The 16997-nt window shown below is 49.4% G+C and overlaps 1 protein-coding gene across 1 annotated transcript; it reads right to left on the bottom strand.

The window, feature by feature from the left end:
* Positions 1-12999: 12999 nt before the first annotated feature.
* LOC119878654 (ubiquitin carboxyl-terminal hydrolase 17-like protein 6) lies at positions 13000-14607 on the bottom strand. The gene has a single exon (XM_038589243.1). It carries the CDS (start codon positions 14605-14607, stop codon positions 13000-13002), a length of 1608 nt encoding a protein of 535 aa, XP_038445171.1.
* Positions 14608-16997: the final 2390 nt, after the last annotated feature.

The raw sequence follows: 16997 nt of genomic DNA, 5'->3' as shown, positions 1-16997 counted from the left end.
TGGAGCCCCTCGAGGGAGACTCTGCTGCACACCCAGGCTGTCAGCCCTGACACAGGGTTGGCAAGCTGGCTGTGGGGTGTCAGCGATCGGCACTTCCTGGGCACCAGGAGGTCCACCAGGTGGGCTGAGGCTAAATTTAGGGCTACTCAGAGGAGATGTGGAATGGGACTGGACAGTCTCATCAGGGGTCTCAGTATGTGTCTTCATTGGCAGGTTAGGCTCAGGGATTAAAACTTTCAGGTAAAAATGGAGATATCATATAGAACATCCTACACAAGCTTTTATTGAACTCCATGGGTACAGAATCAATATCCTAAAACATGGTGGCTTCAGAGATGACACTTTTATTCTCTTAGTGTCCAGGGATGACAAGTGAACATCAAGAATTCACCAGGGCCCCAGGGCTTGTGAAGCCCAGTCACTGACCAAGGCCTGTCAAAATGTTCCTGTTTCTCTTGGCCTCTGGTCAGTAAAGAAGACAAATAGACTTAGGTTTCAACCTTTCCTAGACTTATACAATTTCCTATACTTCATTATTCTTCACTATTCTATCCTGCACAAAGATGCCTCCTTTCCCAATGCAAAGGATCATGGTCACAAGTAGGAATGAATTGTCGTGACGACTCAAAAATGTTTCAGCAGACACTACCAATTCTGTGGGCGGAAGAAGCCATAATGACACTTTCAAACCACAAGCTAACAAGGTGCCCTCCTACCTGCATCTACACCTGCCAAGCCCACAATGTGGAAAAAGGCACAAGCCTACAACATATTCCAACTGAATCAAGAGAATATAAAGGATATTGGGGTGGAATTCCCTGAGGAACAGTTAAAATGAGGCATATAAACACTGGATTAAGGATAGAGACTCTTGTAGGAAAGGGAGTTTCAAAGGAATGTTTCCCAAAAGCATAAAACCAGCCAGAGAATTTTTCTTGTGGTGGACCCGGGCCACACCTAGACAGAAACTGGTATTCATCAAAACCTTCACAATCTTTGTAGATTGGGATCATAGTCCAGAGAGATGGAAGTGTAGAAGCCAATCAATGGATGCCATATTCCCAAATAATTGGTTACAGCTACAAACATTCTGGCTGGTGAGGAGAACGAGTTCCTATGTGATACCTGCGCTCCTTTGGGAGAGTGATCTTCCCTGTCCTAGAGCACTGACGACTAACACTCCTTGGCTCGCTTGAGGTTACTGAGGAAGAAAAAGGACATTCATAGAGATATCCATTGAACATAGAAACTGATCAAATTCGGTTCAGAAATGAGCAGGGGCAGTTAGGGAGGTTGAGAAAGACCTGAAGGTGCTGTCTGATGAGAGAGTCAAGATTAGGACCTGGGCTGGCCTGAAAGGTCTCTATGAGAAAGGGACCACACCCAAATCCCTTAATCCAATCAAGCAATTATAGCCGATTGGAAGATCTTGCTCTTTATGATATTTCAGTTTTTAACTGAAAGTTAGTTGACAAAATGGATATAACATCTTGAATAACCTCAAACCCTGACCCCATTTTTAATACCATTAGGTCTAAATTCAGCAGAAGTGTTGGTAAAATACCAATAGTTCAGGAAACATGAGTCCTGAGGCTAATTCCCATGCTAAAATGTACCAATATAATTTCACTTGCAGAAATTCCAATCTCCACCAAATCCACATGGACTCACACCTCCATTCACAGAGACACACACACAGGCACACACACGGAGTCATAGAAATCGCTCTCATGAGGACATCATTAGCCTGTTGAAGCTGCTGATTGGCTCAATCCCTGCAGCAGCTAAGAGGATTAGGTGGATGTCTTTCAAGTGGCTGAAATGTCACGTGACCTTGGGGCAGTATAAAAGTCCGGGAGCAACGGAAGTGGCCATTCCTGACCATCCCTCTCTCCCACGGGACACCCAGTCTCCTGCAGCGGAGTCTGTCCAGGACCTTTCTCAGCCTCTCCTGATGGGCGTGAGGACCACAAGTGCACTTCAGGTGAGTTTTCGGGCCACTGGTCCTACCTTCCCTGACCGAGCAATGGGACAGTGAGGAAATGATGGAGGGATTGGCCCTTCCTCCACAGGTTAAGGACTCTTTCTGGTCTAACATGTTCTGAGGACAGAGACTGAACCAAGGCATGGCTGTGAATGCCCTGGACACCCGGAGGTTCCAATGCCAGTGGAATGGGGCCTCAGGTGTCACATTGGTGTGGGGTGGTGGACGAGCAGGGACAGAAGGCCTGTAAATGTCTCACTGGGCCCTGCAGACCTAGAGAAGACACAGGATCAGGGCGCCTGGGCAGCTCCGTTTTTTCAGGGACTGACTTGGGTCGGGTTGTGATCTCAGGCTCTGGAGATGGATCCAGGCCCTCACTGGGTTTCTGATAACTGAGTGTCTGCTTCTCCCTCTGTCCTTCCTACAGCTCAGGTGATCACTCTCCCTCATACACACACACACACACACACACTCACTGTCCCATAAATAATTGACCTTTTTTTCAATAGAAGAATTACCTGGTTCCCAAGGTGAAAAGAAATTCACCTCCCAAACCTTCAATGGCAGTTAATTGGGGGCACTGCCACGAACACATGGAATGGAAGTGTTCAGATGGGCAGCTTCCCATCGAGTAGAGAAGAATGTGTTTTCCCAATGAATTTGGACTTAACTATGGCTTCCTCTGGAGTCACAAGGGGCATTCAGATATGAGAGAGAAGCCCACTTTCCTGACGCTTTTGCCCTTTGCGTGTTCCATGGTGCATCCCACTGGACCTCAATCGGGAGAGGTCCCGTCCCTGGTTTTGTTCCCACAGGGGATTTGGAGAGACTTAATGATAGTGTCAACAAGAGTCCTTCCTTAAGGGCGGCCTTCCTCAGAGCGGGGATGTGGCTTGGCCAGGAGAGCGTAGGCAGGAAGGAGGAAAGAGAAGTGACAGGGGGAAATGTGTTTGGCACCACTGTCCTGAAGCTCACTAAGGCCTCTTGGGAAGATGGTACAGTGAGGACGCCTAGGTCAGGTGAATAGGACTCTCTTGTTTCTTTTCCCTCAGGCTACCCGAAACCCATCCCTGAAGCAGACTGACTTGTCCCTCCAGAAGGTGGGACTGATGGCGGCTGGTCATGCCCACCTTGGGCCCGACAGTCCCTTGAGACCCCAGAAAGGCAAGAGGCCACAGATAGCAGGACTGGCCCTCAGAGTTCCCAGTCCAGAGGAGGAGGATCGCAGGGTGAGTGGGGAGGCTGGCATGGGTTTTGAAGCAGGAGCTCTGCCAGGAGTCTTGAGACAGGCTAGGCTCCCAGAAGATCGTGGCCCGGACTCAGTTGTCCATCGTGACATGGGCAGGAAATCCCCCAGGCTACACACTGGGACACTCAGAGGCTCTGAGCATCAGCCCCAGGGCACCATAAGATCAGATCGAGCCTTGTGTTTGTCCCGAGTCTTAATGATGTTTCCACCTGTCCTCAACCTGACACCTCCAATCCCTCTTCGCCTTTCCTTCCTTCCACGGGATGGGGAGTAAGCATCCAGGGGTCTTCACTGTACTGACACCTCACTAGCAGATACGATGTCCCCTGTCCTCATCCCATGTGCCACTCCATGAGGATGGCCTCCCATTCGTGTGCTTGACAGATTCACTGGCATTTGAGTGGATGCACTGACCGTTGCCCCTTCCTCCCACAGGTGAAGTGCAGGGACTGTGGCGCCATTGGACACAAGGCATCAAGCACCAGATGCCCCATAAAACACTGAGCACGACCCTCGTTCCCGTGGCCTTGGGCTCCAGGAGGCTGAAGGAGAATGTGGAGCCGGGGAGTCATCGGGACCCAAGACACCAGGCTGGGCTGTTGAACCAGGCTGAGAGGGAGAAGGCAGGGAGACGAAGGTGAGGAATGGGGCTTGTGACCCGATGCCAGGGCTGATACGACAGACCCCGAGTCCGTGTGCATGCACAGTGTGCAGGGCGGCTGCGGGCAGAGCCAGGCTGGGCGAGGCAGGCAGAGGAGCTCCCAGACTAACAGGGTCCACATTTGGGTGATGGAGCTGTCCCTGCTGATTTGGTGTGGGGTTTGCGGCTGGACAAATGTCCCTGCACCAGTGAATGTATGGAGCTTGGCACATGCCAAGGCAGACCCTTTCAGACTCTGAATGTAAGAAACTGCCTGGACGACCTGTTCAGCTCCCGATAGTTAGGATGAGGGGCAGAGGTGGGCGTAGAGTGGCTGCGGAGGGAAAGGACCAGGTTGGCCCAAGCCCCGAGCAGGTGTCCGGCCGGAATCCAGGGAAGGGAGTTCCTTCTCCTTTCTATGCCTTCATTTCTGGTGCAGGCAGGAAGCCGAGCAGAGGAAGGCCCTGCTCCACAGGTTCCCCAGGAGACCCCGGGAGGGGCAGAAGCGCACCTGTAAGGAAGACACGGAATCTTGTGACTATGTGAGGGTGAGTGTGCACTGCGTCCAGGGCTGTGCCCTTCTGGACTCGCTGGGCTCCATGGGCCTCCTGGGGGAGGTGGGGCTCCACTTCCTCTCTGACCAATGGCAGTTGAGCAGCGTGGATTTGCACACTTTTTTCCCTTGGTGCCCATGATGTTGCCTTATGCTTGGTATTTGGGCGAACACTGGCTGTTTGACGTGTGAAGGTCATTGGCGGGCACTCCTGGAGCACATACCAACCTCAGAGAAGAACAGGCCGCTGTCCTTTGTGACACATCATCCCACACTGCCCATCCCCACTCAGGAGCTCTCACCATGACTCTCCAGCAGCAGGACTCCTATCTCCTCATGAGAAGAGAGGATGGAAGCGCTGGTCCAATGGAGGAAGCATCGCTGTGAGGCAGGACTTTGCGTGTCCCCCCCATGTCTCAAGGGCATCAACAGCATCCTGTCAGGCCTTTGTTTGGACGAGCCCTGCAGCCAGATTCCCTACTCCTAGGTCAACAGATCCCAACTCTTTCTTTCCCTGTTCCGGGGGAGGGGGTGGTTACTAAGGTCGTGGGCGTTTGTTGGTTTCTTTCCTGAATGTTCATTTTGCCTTGGTGTCGGGGCCAAACTCATGGAGTCCCGTGTGCGAATGAGCCAGCTCCTAGCCTCGGATATTGTCCTCCACCCCACTGCACCCTGACGGGGTGACTGCAGACCTGAGGACGTGGCCCCTCCTGGACTCATGTGGGGAATCAACACTTGCTCAGCTGCTTTGCATGGGAATTTCCGGGTCCACAGCCTGCTTCCTCTCATGCTCCTGGGGCCGTGCACAGACACTGAACCCCAAAGGCACACAATGCCCTTTTTTTAGGGAAATCCGTGTGCTGTGGAGAAGGCTACTCTTCCCTCTGGAATGTCAATTTTCTCTTCAGCAAATAGATTCTCCAAGAAGTGGAGGGAATTTCGAATGTGCACTTGTCACTCCAATGGAAATAGAAACTCAGACTTTAAGCTCTCATTGGCATACACATGTCTGCATTTGGGTTTTCAGCTGCGAACAGCCCCTGTGGGCTCTGCAAATGGACACTGTGTTTTCTCCTGAGATGAGTTTTCTAGACTGTGGTGGTAGCTTTGTGGGCACTGTGATGGGCAATATTTCATCTGCGCATTTCGATTATTCTCAGCCATAATTTAGAATCGTGTGTAGTGTTTTATTTCCCTTAATAAAATGTTACCACTGATGAATAGCGTGCATGTGTTTCATTTGATTTGGTTTCTGGGTTTTTTTAATCTCAGCAATTCTGAAACTCTCTATAGTTAATTTAATTCCTCCAGCCTTAATTAACTGAGAGGAGACAACAGCGTGATAGTTTTGGGGGATATGTAGACTTTGAGGGTCTCCTGCACACCCAGTCTCCTTGGTGAAGTACTGCATAGGGAACATTGACCCTGTGCACCCTGTGAGGGAGCCCTGTGTACTGTATGGGCCCTGGGTCACAGGTTGGTCTTTAATGGGATGAGTGGGTGGTTTCCCTCTATACATATTCTGGATCCATCTTTAATGTTGGATCATGATGCCTCCTTTCTGAGACCTGGGCAAGGAGATTTTTTACCCTCCTGATGATTTCCTAAGGAGGCAATGGTTGACAAGTCGTCCAAATAGCACGAGACCAAGGCCACAGTCTCTATCTATCTATCTATCTATCTATCTATCTATCTATCTATCATCTATCTATCTCATTCTCTCTCTGTCTCTCTTTCTCAGGGTTATCTCTGATATGGGCCCATGGGAAAAAACAATACAACACCATGCCAAATGAAACCAAACCACACCAAGCACCTCCATACTTGTATTTAGAGAATTTCTTTTTTTTGGAAAAACAACTGACTGCTCTTTTCTCACTCCAAAGCATCTGTTTAAGGGTGTTCCCTCTGTCTGTGCAGATGCCTGTAGGTGGAGGTAGAAGAGCTCCTCTATGAGCACACTAGGGTTTAAAAAGTCAGAATGCAGTAGAAAAGCCACAGTGTGTGATCCTTCTCCCACCCCCAACCCCTAAGTAACTCCCATTCAGGCAATCATTATGTGACCCAGGTCAGAGTCTGGCCCCTTGAGCCTCAAGCCCATGTCTCATCCCATGGATGCCGCCCTATTGCTATCTCATGGCTTCTGAGGAAAATGCAGCTTCCTGGGCACTCATGGGATGTGTGCAGTAATAGAAATGTTCCCTACTTTCTGGAAGCCTCAGAAGATCCCAGAGGTCCAAGGGTGCGAAGGCCTATCATCATGAGGGGATGCTGGGATTGGAACTAGCAAAGTAGCCTAAGAATTCTTGGACTTGCAGGAATATAGGGCGCAAGGGTGAGGATGCAGGCAGGCTTGAGCATAGGGCTTTAATGCTGGGCTCTCCAGCAGAATTGGGACTTCATGTGCAATTGAGAGGATTCCTTCCATGTGCACAGGGAGTCCAGAGAGAAAGGCTAGCGGAAGAAGGTCTGAGCAGGCCTGTTCTCCCCCTCTAGTCACCTTACATGTCTTTTGCTTCCCTGCCATCAAAACACCAAACCAAACCAAACCAAAGCAAACCCAACCAAACAGAGCCAAACCTATCTTCCCAAAGCAAAACCCAATCTCATCCAGATATGGAAGACGACAGAGTTATCTGAGCAAGCTGGTATAGGTTATGGATATTAGTAATAGATGGATTTAGCACAGTTGGAAGCACATTGGGTGAATCCTCCCCTCCTTCAGCCTTGGGGAAAAATGGGGCCACTTGAAGGTGGCAGGATTAGAAGCAGTGAGCAGCCAGCTTTGAGTGTGGAAATGATGCTGAGGACCTGGGGTCAGTGTGAGCATGTCTGACTGTGTCCTCATGCATCCCTCATCCCATTGCTTATCTTCTCTTTATATTGAAAGACCATTTGTCCAAACCAGCGTGGGTGGAGTGTTGGCAGCAATGTTTTTGGTCATATACAACCAGCACCGATTTGAAAACCCAGAGCACCTACACAAAGAAATGACAAACTACCGTGTAAGTCAATGACCTACAGCCTTGTATGGCGACAGACTTCTTTTCAGGAAATTATGGGCACAAAATATATATTGAGAAGTTAACCTATAAACCCGGCGTTTGATAATATTTGGAAATGCAAAGAGGCAATGAAATGCTTATATTTCAGGAGTTAAAGGCATCCTGCCTGATTAGATCATGTTGCTTGAATCACAGCCCCTTCACAATCCACCCCCACCTTTGACTGAAGAGAAGGTGCCTGGCAAGGACCCATCTCCCGCAGGGAATTGCTCCATATCCCAGCAACTCTAACCTGTCCAGAACACTTGACAGTCATCTGTCTGTGTAACAATCTCCTGACAAGGAAGAGGTGGGCACAGGATTTCAGATCACTTCCACTCCAATATTGGTCCTTGGGTGACACCTCAGAAAGACATTCTCCACTGAATGAATGTGGGTTTTGAGGTTAACTAATGGGTGCTATGTAACAATTATATTTCTTAGGGGCAAGATTGACTAATGCATTGTTGAAAGGTAATTAATGCGTGATTATACAGATTCTTATGATTTGGGAGGCCATTCTCATGCTGTTTTAAACTTTGGTGACATATACATGCATTTAATGTTTCCATTATTTCCTTTAAGAATGAATTATAACATTCACGAATCACAGTTATTAGAAAAATAATGTGACAGTTTGAATTTTGTAGAGAAAATATCAGGGTTTTTAAAATTTTTATTTATTCATCAGACAGATTGAGATAGAGAGCTAAGCGGATAGATCTGTGCCAGTTGGAGAGTGAGATGGAGCCTCTCACTGAGCAGGGATCCAGACTGTGCACGGCAGACCCCAAAACCAAACCACATTGTTGGAAAAATCTTGAAAATGTCTCTGAGTTGGGAGGTGGATCGGACACGAGAGAGGAGGTCAGTGTAGCAAAGTGCAAAGGACTCAGTGCTTCCCACACCCTGAAATACTGAGTAACACCGGGCTCCCTGGATCTAATCGACTTGGATGTGGGGACATAGATGCCAAGACATGAACACGTTTCATTGTTTGTTTCTGTTTAAGATTTATTTGTTTATTTGTTTGAGACAGGGAGAGACCAGAGAGAGACCACAGAGTAGCGGGAGAGAGGGGGCCCGACAAAGAGAGGGAGAGAGATTCTCAAGGAGACTCCCCAGTGGCCGTGCTGCTGGATTCGGGGCTCCCTCCCACATTCCTGAGACCCACATGTCTGGCGTTATTTTTCATTTCCAGGTAAGAAGCATGAGACAGCAAGGCCCTCAAGCAGACATTATCTAGGACACTCCAAGGGCAAAAGCAGCCACATTGGAAGGAATTGGCAGCATCGGATTCCCTCCTGACGGCGGGGCTCTTCCTTATCCACCACCGTCTCCCGTCTGTGCACCCAGAGTGTCTTCACTCCATGCTCTTCCTCCGTGAGGGATTTCTTAAAATTCCATTCTCTCCCCGAGTTCCCTCCCTTGCTTATGGAGTCTTCAGGTTCCATGTGTCCTTCAATTCTTTGCTTCTGTGTGATCGCTGACATGTGAGCCCCAACATGCTAGAGCCACCACGTGGAACTGATTTACTGAGATGTCTCCAAATGGAAAAATCCCTAATGCAACAAAATGTATTGATTCCATATATATTCCAAATCGTGTATCACACACAGTATCACTAAAAATTTTAAAGACAGCTATGGTTTTCTTTTTAATATTCCCCTGGCTATTCAGGGTCTTTTCTATTTCCACACAAATCTTAAGATGATTTGTTCCAAATCTCTAAAGAAAGTCCTCAGTGTTTTGATAGGGATTGCATTAAATGTGTGAATCGCCCTGGGTACCCTTGACATTTTCATAATATTACTTCTTCCAATCCTTGAGCTTGGAATATTTTTCCATCTCTTTGTGTCTCCCTCCATTTCCTTAAAAGTGTTCTGTAGTTTTTAGGGTATAGATCCTTTACCTCTTTGGGTAGGTTGATTCCTAGGTATCTTATGTTGAATAGCAGGGGTGAGAGTGGCCATCCCTGCCTTGTTCCTGATCTTAGGGGAAAGGCTCCCAGTGTTTCCCCATTGAGAATGATGTTTGCTGAGCTGTTTCCGTAGATGGCTTTTAAGATGCTGAGGAATGTTCCTCTATCCCTACACTCTGAAGACAGGATTAGCTCGGTCCACTGCCAGAAGAGTGAATGCAATGGCTTCTTCTAAGGAAACTAAAACACTGTATTGAAACCTTCTCATCTGACCCTCTGGTAACAGGAGGCTAATGTATTTTATGTCCCCTTATCACCACAGGGGTGGGGTTCTTTTCCCATTAAAATGAGCACTTTTAATAATATCACCGTGGAATGGATTGTTCTCATCTCCATGCCTTTACTGTGCTTGATTTCTATGAAGTGGAGAGGCAGAGCTAAGATGTGGTCCATCTGTGGTGTCTTCTATTGGAGCAGCTGGTAATGGGATGATGCACACCTCACAGGAGGAGACAATCTCCCTAGAAGCTGTTTCCTGTCTCCTGCCTGAGCTCAAACCTGCCACGAGACACATGCCCTAGGATATCTCCTGTGAAAAGTCCTGACTTTGTTTTCTCCTGCTGGACAACAGAAAAGCTCAGGAAGGGGAGTCAGGTAATCCTTCTGCTTACATTCACCCACCATGGCCAGGAACCTACCCTCCTTGTCAAGCTCACAGATCATTAATTGGATGTGGCCTCCCAGATTAAACCTCCATATACTGCCATGGAATCTAGCCTTGGGGCTGTCCCCAAAACCCAGTTTCAGCCCAGATTTCTATTGTGAAAACAATTCCAGCCTGAAATCTTGCCGCAGGTTGATGGAGCCAGGACTCAACACATTGTAGCCTGGAAACAGGTATGAGGTCCACCTAGAACTCCATCCAGGATTGGCAATTCCAGTTTCCCAGGAAAGAACTCATGAATCTGGGGATCTCTGGGTGGCTCAGCGGTTTGGCGCCTGCCTTTGGCCCAGGGCCTGATCCTGGAAACCCGGGATCGAGTCCCACGTCAGGCTCCGGGCACGGAGCCTGCTTCTCCCTCCTCCAGTGTCTCTGCCCCCCTCTCTGTCTATCATAAATAAATGAATGAATGAATGAATGAATAAATAAATCTTTAAAAAAAAAGAACTCGTGAATCTGTTCTGTGGGTCGCTCTGCAGATTCTTTGGTCTGTCCTCATGACTAATAGATCTTGATATAGAGAGACACCCCTCGATTGACTAATGGATACCTGGACAGGATGAGCATTGACGTCCAGACACCTAACCAGAGAATCCATCTGCTGACTGCCCAGCCTCCACCGTCCCCACAGTGTGCTATCCAACCATCTCCCGTCATCCCTCCTAGGGGTCTCTGCTAGCCTTGGGCAGAGATGGTGTGCTTCTGGTTCAATCTACTCCTCCCCCTTAATTTCTCATACAAGCATCTTCCTGGTCAGAGCTCTCATAATTGAAGAGACCCTGAAGAATAATGTCCCTATGTCCCATTGCATTTCTTCTTAAATGGCTGCTGGCGCTTCCCCTATATTGAGCCAGTGAGTAGGAGTGAGAAATTCCCATGGGGGGAGGATATGAATTTGAGCTGCAGGTGACCTAGAGGTGGCTGTGGAATTCCACTCAGGGGAAGCAGGCAAAGAAGCCTCTGTGAGGAGCCAGCCTGGAAATAAAACAACTGTTTCAAGGTTCTGAAATACTGGGGAGAAAAAGCCTGCACACCAAATCATATGTGGGAATTTTTTATTAAGAATAAAAAACCACACAACTTCGTAATAACATTTTAGAGCAAAAACAAACAAAGCAGATGCAATATTCTGCATAACAATTTCAGAGAAATAATATCAACAAGTACAGAAAATGTCTTCTAGGAGAAAACATGGTGTAATTTGCAGAACTCTGGATGGGATCTTTTTCTAAATCAGAAATTCAGACATTTATAAAACAATTTCAGATTAACTTGTTAATTTCTGTTTACAACCAAGTTACAAATTGCCAGGATGATTTCCCTACATTTGTTAGAAAATGGATTTCACTAAGACAAACTTGACATTCCGGATTGGGAAGCACGCTTTGACAGTCCTATAGATTTACCTAACGAAAAACTGTAGCATCTGTGTAGTGGGGGGAGTGTATGTGTAGGCGCACAAAAGCAGGACACCCAGCACGTTGTGGACTTGACCGTTTCCATCCAGTTCAGCGGAGGAATTGCTGGTTCACCACAACAGTCCAGGTGGGGACATATCCTCATTCCCACAGACACCTCCTCAGGGTCCTCTGCTGTGGAGGACAAGTCCCCGAGTCCATGAGCTGTCTCATTCCCTATGACAGTCTTCAGAGGACGGGGATACCTACAGGTCCTCTTACGGAACCTTGGCAAGACATGCACACAGGTTCCCTCACTTTTTATGACACAGTAAACTGTATTGGTCAAAAGAAACACAATTTCCAGACATGAAAGAAACCCTGACACTTTATATCTCTAATCTGTTTTTGTTACATGAAAATCTAAAAAAAAGCGTGATTTCTTCTGCACAGATCCTATTGTCCCTTACTCTCCAGTAAGGGTGCATGTCCAAGTTTGAATACAGAGTGAAAATAACATTATGATGTGATGTTACAACTGCACATCTACGGTCACACTCAGAGGCGTTTGCTGGTCATGCAATAATTTCCATTCTACAAAGAACTTGTCAAACTCCTCTGTAAGAAATGAAATGATAACACAGAACACCTATAACCTGACCTCAAAAAGCTTTTGCTAGATTCATGAACTTGGCACTGTTTTCCAGAGGTATCAACCCAGGTCCAAATTTGAATTTGAACTGGTCTGAAATCCAGAGTTCACTGCTTCTGGGTCAGGAGGTGCCACAGAGCAGATGGTAGCAAAATAGTCATAAAAAGTTATGTTCAGTGGGAGGCTGGGCATTTCCCTTTGGAATAAGAGCCCTTGTTAGTTTGCTTCTCTTCAGTCTTAATGTGGGAGAGAGTGAAGGGAACATAATAAAATCACTGTGGTTCAATCAGGTCTGGATGCAGTTATTGCCCCAAAAGTAAGCACTTAATTTCCTTCCTACAATTTCCAAGCATTGACCAAGACACATCGCTAGCAAGACCCAAGACATACTTATGTGTTCAGACAAAATTCTTTCAATATAAATAGAAGAAAAGCATTGGGAAGTGGGGAGCATGATGAGAGGGTCAAACATACTGACTTCAACCCCAGGTCCTCAGCATCATATCCACTCTCAACCCTGACTGCTCACTGCCTCTCACCTGCAAGTGGCCCCCACTCTCCACAAGGCTGAAGGAGAGGCAGGTTCCTGGATTGACCCCATATGAAATCCACACTATCCCAATATAAGATCATGACAAAGACCCAGGTTTAAATATCAGTGTCTCCTAGTTTCAGTTGAAGGCCATATCCCATGAACACACCAGATAGATGGTTCTTCCATACATACAGAACACACACTTCACACAACACAAAATATTTCCAGTATGGGTCTGTGTTCGGGTTTGGAGTGTGTGAGTGACGCTGTGTGTGTGGGTGTGTGCGCCCATGTGCACCAAAGTTAGGAGACACATCCCTGGACTGCTTCCCCAGAACTCTGTCCCTTCTTGCTCGTCCTCTTGGTAGGTCGGGCTCTCCCTGGCACACGCGGGACTTTGGCCACGTCCCCGGCCACCTGAGGTGGGAGCATCCCAGCCGCAGTGGTGAGCAGGTCGACGGTCTGCTGAGGATGATTCTTCGGCATCTCAGGTCTGTATTTGGAGTGGTGAAGGATGCCTGCGTTCGCAGGAAGAGCAATTTCTATTCTCCTGACATTAAGTTCAGGCTTAGGGCGGTTGCATTCTTGGAGGCATCTCCACTGGTCTAATGTCATTTGTTGCCTTGAGGTCTCTTCCCCACGCTCCTCCAACTCAGGAAGGTTCACGGAGGGATCCGTTGCCGGCTCTCCTGAGGCCTCACCCACCACTGTGGGGTCTGCCTCGGGAGATGCGAGTCCTCCCTCTTTGACTGACTCCCTCCCAAGTTCTCTCTCCAGATCAGTCTTCTGCATATAAAAGAGGACATAGGCAGGTTGGCGCAGCGCGCAAGTCACATCACAGGCGCTGACCTTAGCATCATCCATTTTATACCACTGGCCATTTCCTGCCTTTACGAAACAGAAGTAATGTCCGCTGTGGCAACTCCTCCCAGCGTGCACCAGCACGGCATAGAGCACATAAACCAAGGGTCCTGCCCTCTGCTCAGACAGGTAGTGTTGCATGTCAAGGCGCTCAGGATATTGCACCTCCTTAGTCATTTTGTTGCCTGTCAAGTCTGAGAATCGTCTCAAGACCAGGATGAGGACCTTCGGGGAAGTGTGCAAAGTCAACACCTTGGACGCAGGCACCTTCTCCAGACACTTACGACAATGGTAGGCATTTTCACCTTCCAGCAGTTCGGGCTTCACCAACTGCTCCAAAGCTTGGATGACGCTGTGAGCATCCCCGATGTCCAGGCTGATGTCCAGGTAAGGTTCCAGAGTGCTCGAAATGCCTTGGCAGTGGAGACACTGGATTTGAGACCTCCAGTACCCCCCAAAGAGTTGCTGGATGAGGGTGCTGTCCTGAGGACACTCAGGGTCTGAGAGCTTGTCCTCAGGCAAGCACGCTTGCTGCATTGCATCCAGAATGAACATGAGATACTCATGGGCATCTTCCTGCTTGTGTCTGTGGAAGGCGGCGAGCAGGAGTGGCAGGGGCCGGAGCACACGTCCAGGATGGCAGAGAACCCGCGTCAGGTGAGCCTGCAGGGTACACAGCATGCAGGATGTCTGCCTCCTACAGGTGGTCCCGTGCTGCTGGGACAGCATGTAGCTGGCGAGGGGCTCTGTGTAGGTCAGACACTGTAGGGTCGCATTCACATAGCAAGTGTTGCCCATGTTCTGAAGCCCGGCTCCCACCTGGGAAAGGCTCTTCCAACTCAGAGGCGTCTTGGTGGGAGGCAGCCCTGCTGATGCGGGAGCCAACGGGTCAGTCGGGGAGGAGAGCGTCTTTGATGCAGGAGATGTCCTCTCGGGCACAGTGGGTCCTCCGTGGACTTCAGCACCGCCTCTCCTTGACCAGTATGACTGGGGTTTGGGAGAGGCGCTGAACTGAGGCTCCTCTGAGGGGTGGAGGTGGGCAGCCTCCATGTCTGCAGAAACAGTGTCCACAAGATACATTCAACCAGGAGCTTCAGGTCGCAAAGGGATGCTCCTCTCACTGAGCCGTTTTCAAATGGCAGATAGTGAACCTCACCTCCACCTTTATGGCTTTTGGGCCCTGGGATAAGGCACAAAGTCCTCTAATCCACTCTAATTGCTTGATTGGATTACGGGATTTGGGTGTGGTCCCTCCCTGACGGAGACCATTCAGGTCAGCCCAGCTCCTATTCTTGCCTCCCACAACAGGCAACTTTCAGATTATTCTCAACCACCTCAACTGTCCCTGCACCTTTCTCAACAGAATTTGTTCAGAGTTTCTATGTTCAGAGGAAACCTTTTTGAATGTCCTTTCCTTTGAGTAACCCCAAGGGAGCCAAGGAGTGTTAGACGTTAGTGCTCTAGGACAGGGAAGATCACTCTCCCAAAGGAGCTCAGGTATCACATAGGAACTCGTTCTCCTCACCAGCAGAATGTTTGTAGCTGAAACCAATTATTTGGGAATATGGCATCCATTGCTTGGCTTCTCCACTTCTATCTCTCGGGACTATGATTCCAATCTACAAAGATTGTGAATGTTTTGATGAATACCAGTTTCTGCCTTGGTGTGGCCCGGGTCCACCACAACAGGAATTTTCTCACTGGTTTAATGTTTTTGGGAAACATTCCTTTGAAACTTCCTTTCCTACAAGAGTCTATATCCTAAATCCAGTGTTTATATGCCTCATTTTACCTGTACAAGACCGCGGGACCTTGAACACAAGGCACCAAGCACCAGATGCCCGGTAACACACTGGGGTGCAACCTTCCTTCCCCTTGCCTTGGGCTCCAGGAGGCTGAAGGAGAATGTGGAGCCGGGGAGTCAGCGGGACCAGCGGCACCAGGCTGGGCTGCTGAACCAGGCTGAGAGGGAGAAGGCAGGGAGACGAAGGTGAGGAATGGGGCTTGTGACCCAAACGCCAGGGCTGATACGACAGACCCCGAGTCCGTGTGCATGCACAGTGTGCAGGGCGGCTGCGGGCAGAGCCAGGCAGGGCGAGGCAGCCAGAGGAGCTCCCAGGCTAAGAGGGTCCACATTTGGGTGATGGAGCTGTCCCTGCTGATTTGGTGTGGGGTTTGTGGCTGGAGCAGTGTCCCTGCACCAGTGAATGTATGGAGCTTGGCACATGCCAAGGCAGACCCTTTCAGACTCTGTATGTAAGAAACTGCCTGGACGACCTGTTCAGCTCCCTGTAGTTAGGACGAGGGGCAGAGGTGGGCGTAGATTGGCTGAGGACGGAAAGGACCAGGTTGGCCCAAGCCCCAAGCAGGTGTCCGCATGGAAGCCAGGGAAGGGAGTTCCTACTCCTTTCCCTGCTTTGATTTCTCGTGCAGGCAAGAAGCCGAGCAGAGGAAGGCCCTGCTCCACAGGTTCCCCAGGAGACCCCAGGAGGGGCAGAAGCGCACCTGGAAGGAAGACACGGAATCTTGTGACTATGTGAGGGTGAGTGTGCGCTGCTTCCCGGGCTGTGCCCTTGGGGACTCCCTGGGCTCCATGGGCCTCCTGGTGGAAGCGGGGCTCCACTTCCTCTCTGACCAGTGGCAGTTGAGTAGGGTGGATTTGCACCCAGTTTTCCCTTGGTGCCCATGATGTTGCCTCCCACCTTCTATGTGTGTGAACACTGGCTGTTTGACGTGTGAAGGTCATTGGCGGGCACTCCTGGAGCACATACCAACCTCAGAGAAGAACAGGCCGCTGTCCTTTGTGACACATCATCCCACACTGCCCATCCCCACTCAGGAGCTCCCACCATGACTCTCCAGCAGCAGGACTCCTATCTCCTCATGAGCAGAGAGGATGGAAGCGCTGGTCCAATGGAGGAAGCATCGCTGTGAGGCAGGACTTTGCGTGTCCCCCCCATGTCTCAAGGGCATCAACAGCATCCTGTCAGGCCTTTGTTCTGGACGAGCCCTGCAGCCAGATTCCTACTCCTAGGTCAACAGATCCCAACTCTTTCTTTCCCTGTTCCGGGGGAGGGGGTGGTTACTAGGGTCCTGGCCATTTGTTGGTTTCTTTCTTTCTTTCCTGAATGTTCATTTTGCCTTGGTGCCGGGGCCAAACTCATGGAGTCCTGTGTGTTCTCTTTTCCCACAGTGTCCACACATGCCGATGCCTGTCTACACCACCAGGAGGCCTTCTATCCCTGAGCCTGCCCTGCTGATGGAACCACGTACTCAGCCCCCTGACATAAGACTCCCGTCCCATTCCACCTCTCATCTCAGAAGCCCTAAAGTTAGCCTCAGCCCACCTGGTGGACCTAGAGGTGCCCAGCAAGTGCCGATCACTGACACCCCTCTGCCGGCTCGCCAACCCTGTGTCAGGGCTGACAGCCTGGTTGTGC

The sequence above is a fragment of the Canis lupus genome, unplaced genomic scaffold (assembly GCF_011100685.1).
Source record: "Canis lupus familiaris isolate Mischka breed German Shepherd unplaced genomic scaffold, alternate assembly UU_Cfam_GSD_1.0 chrUn_S1783H1980, whole genome shotgun sequence".
NCBI classification, from domain to species: domain Eukaryota; kingdom Metazoa; phylum Chordata; class Mammalia; order Carnivora; family Canidae; genus Canis; species Canis lupus.
The sequence above is the reverse complement of the archived record's forward strand: the minus strand, read 5'-3'. Positions and strand labels throughout refer to the sequence as shown.

Bases quoted from the DNA above. Each gene is read 5' to 3' on its own strand.
- LOC119878654 (XM_038589243.1), bottom strand. From the start codon at position 14,607: ATGGAGGCTGCCCACCTCCACCCCTCAGAGGAGCCTCAGTTCAGCGCC.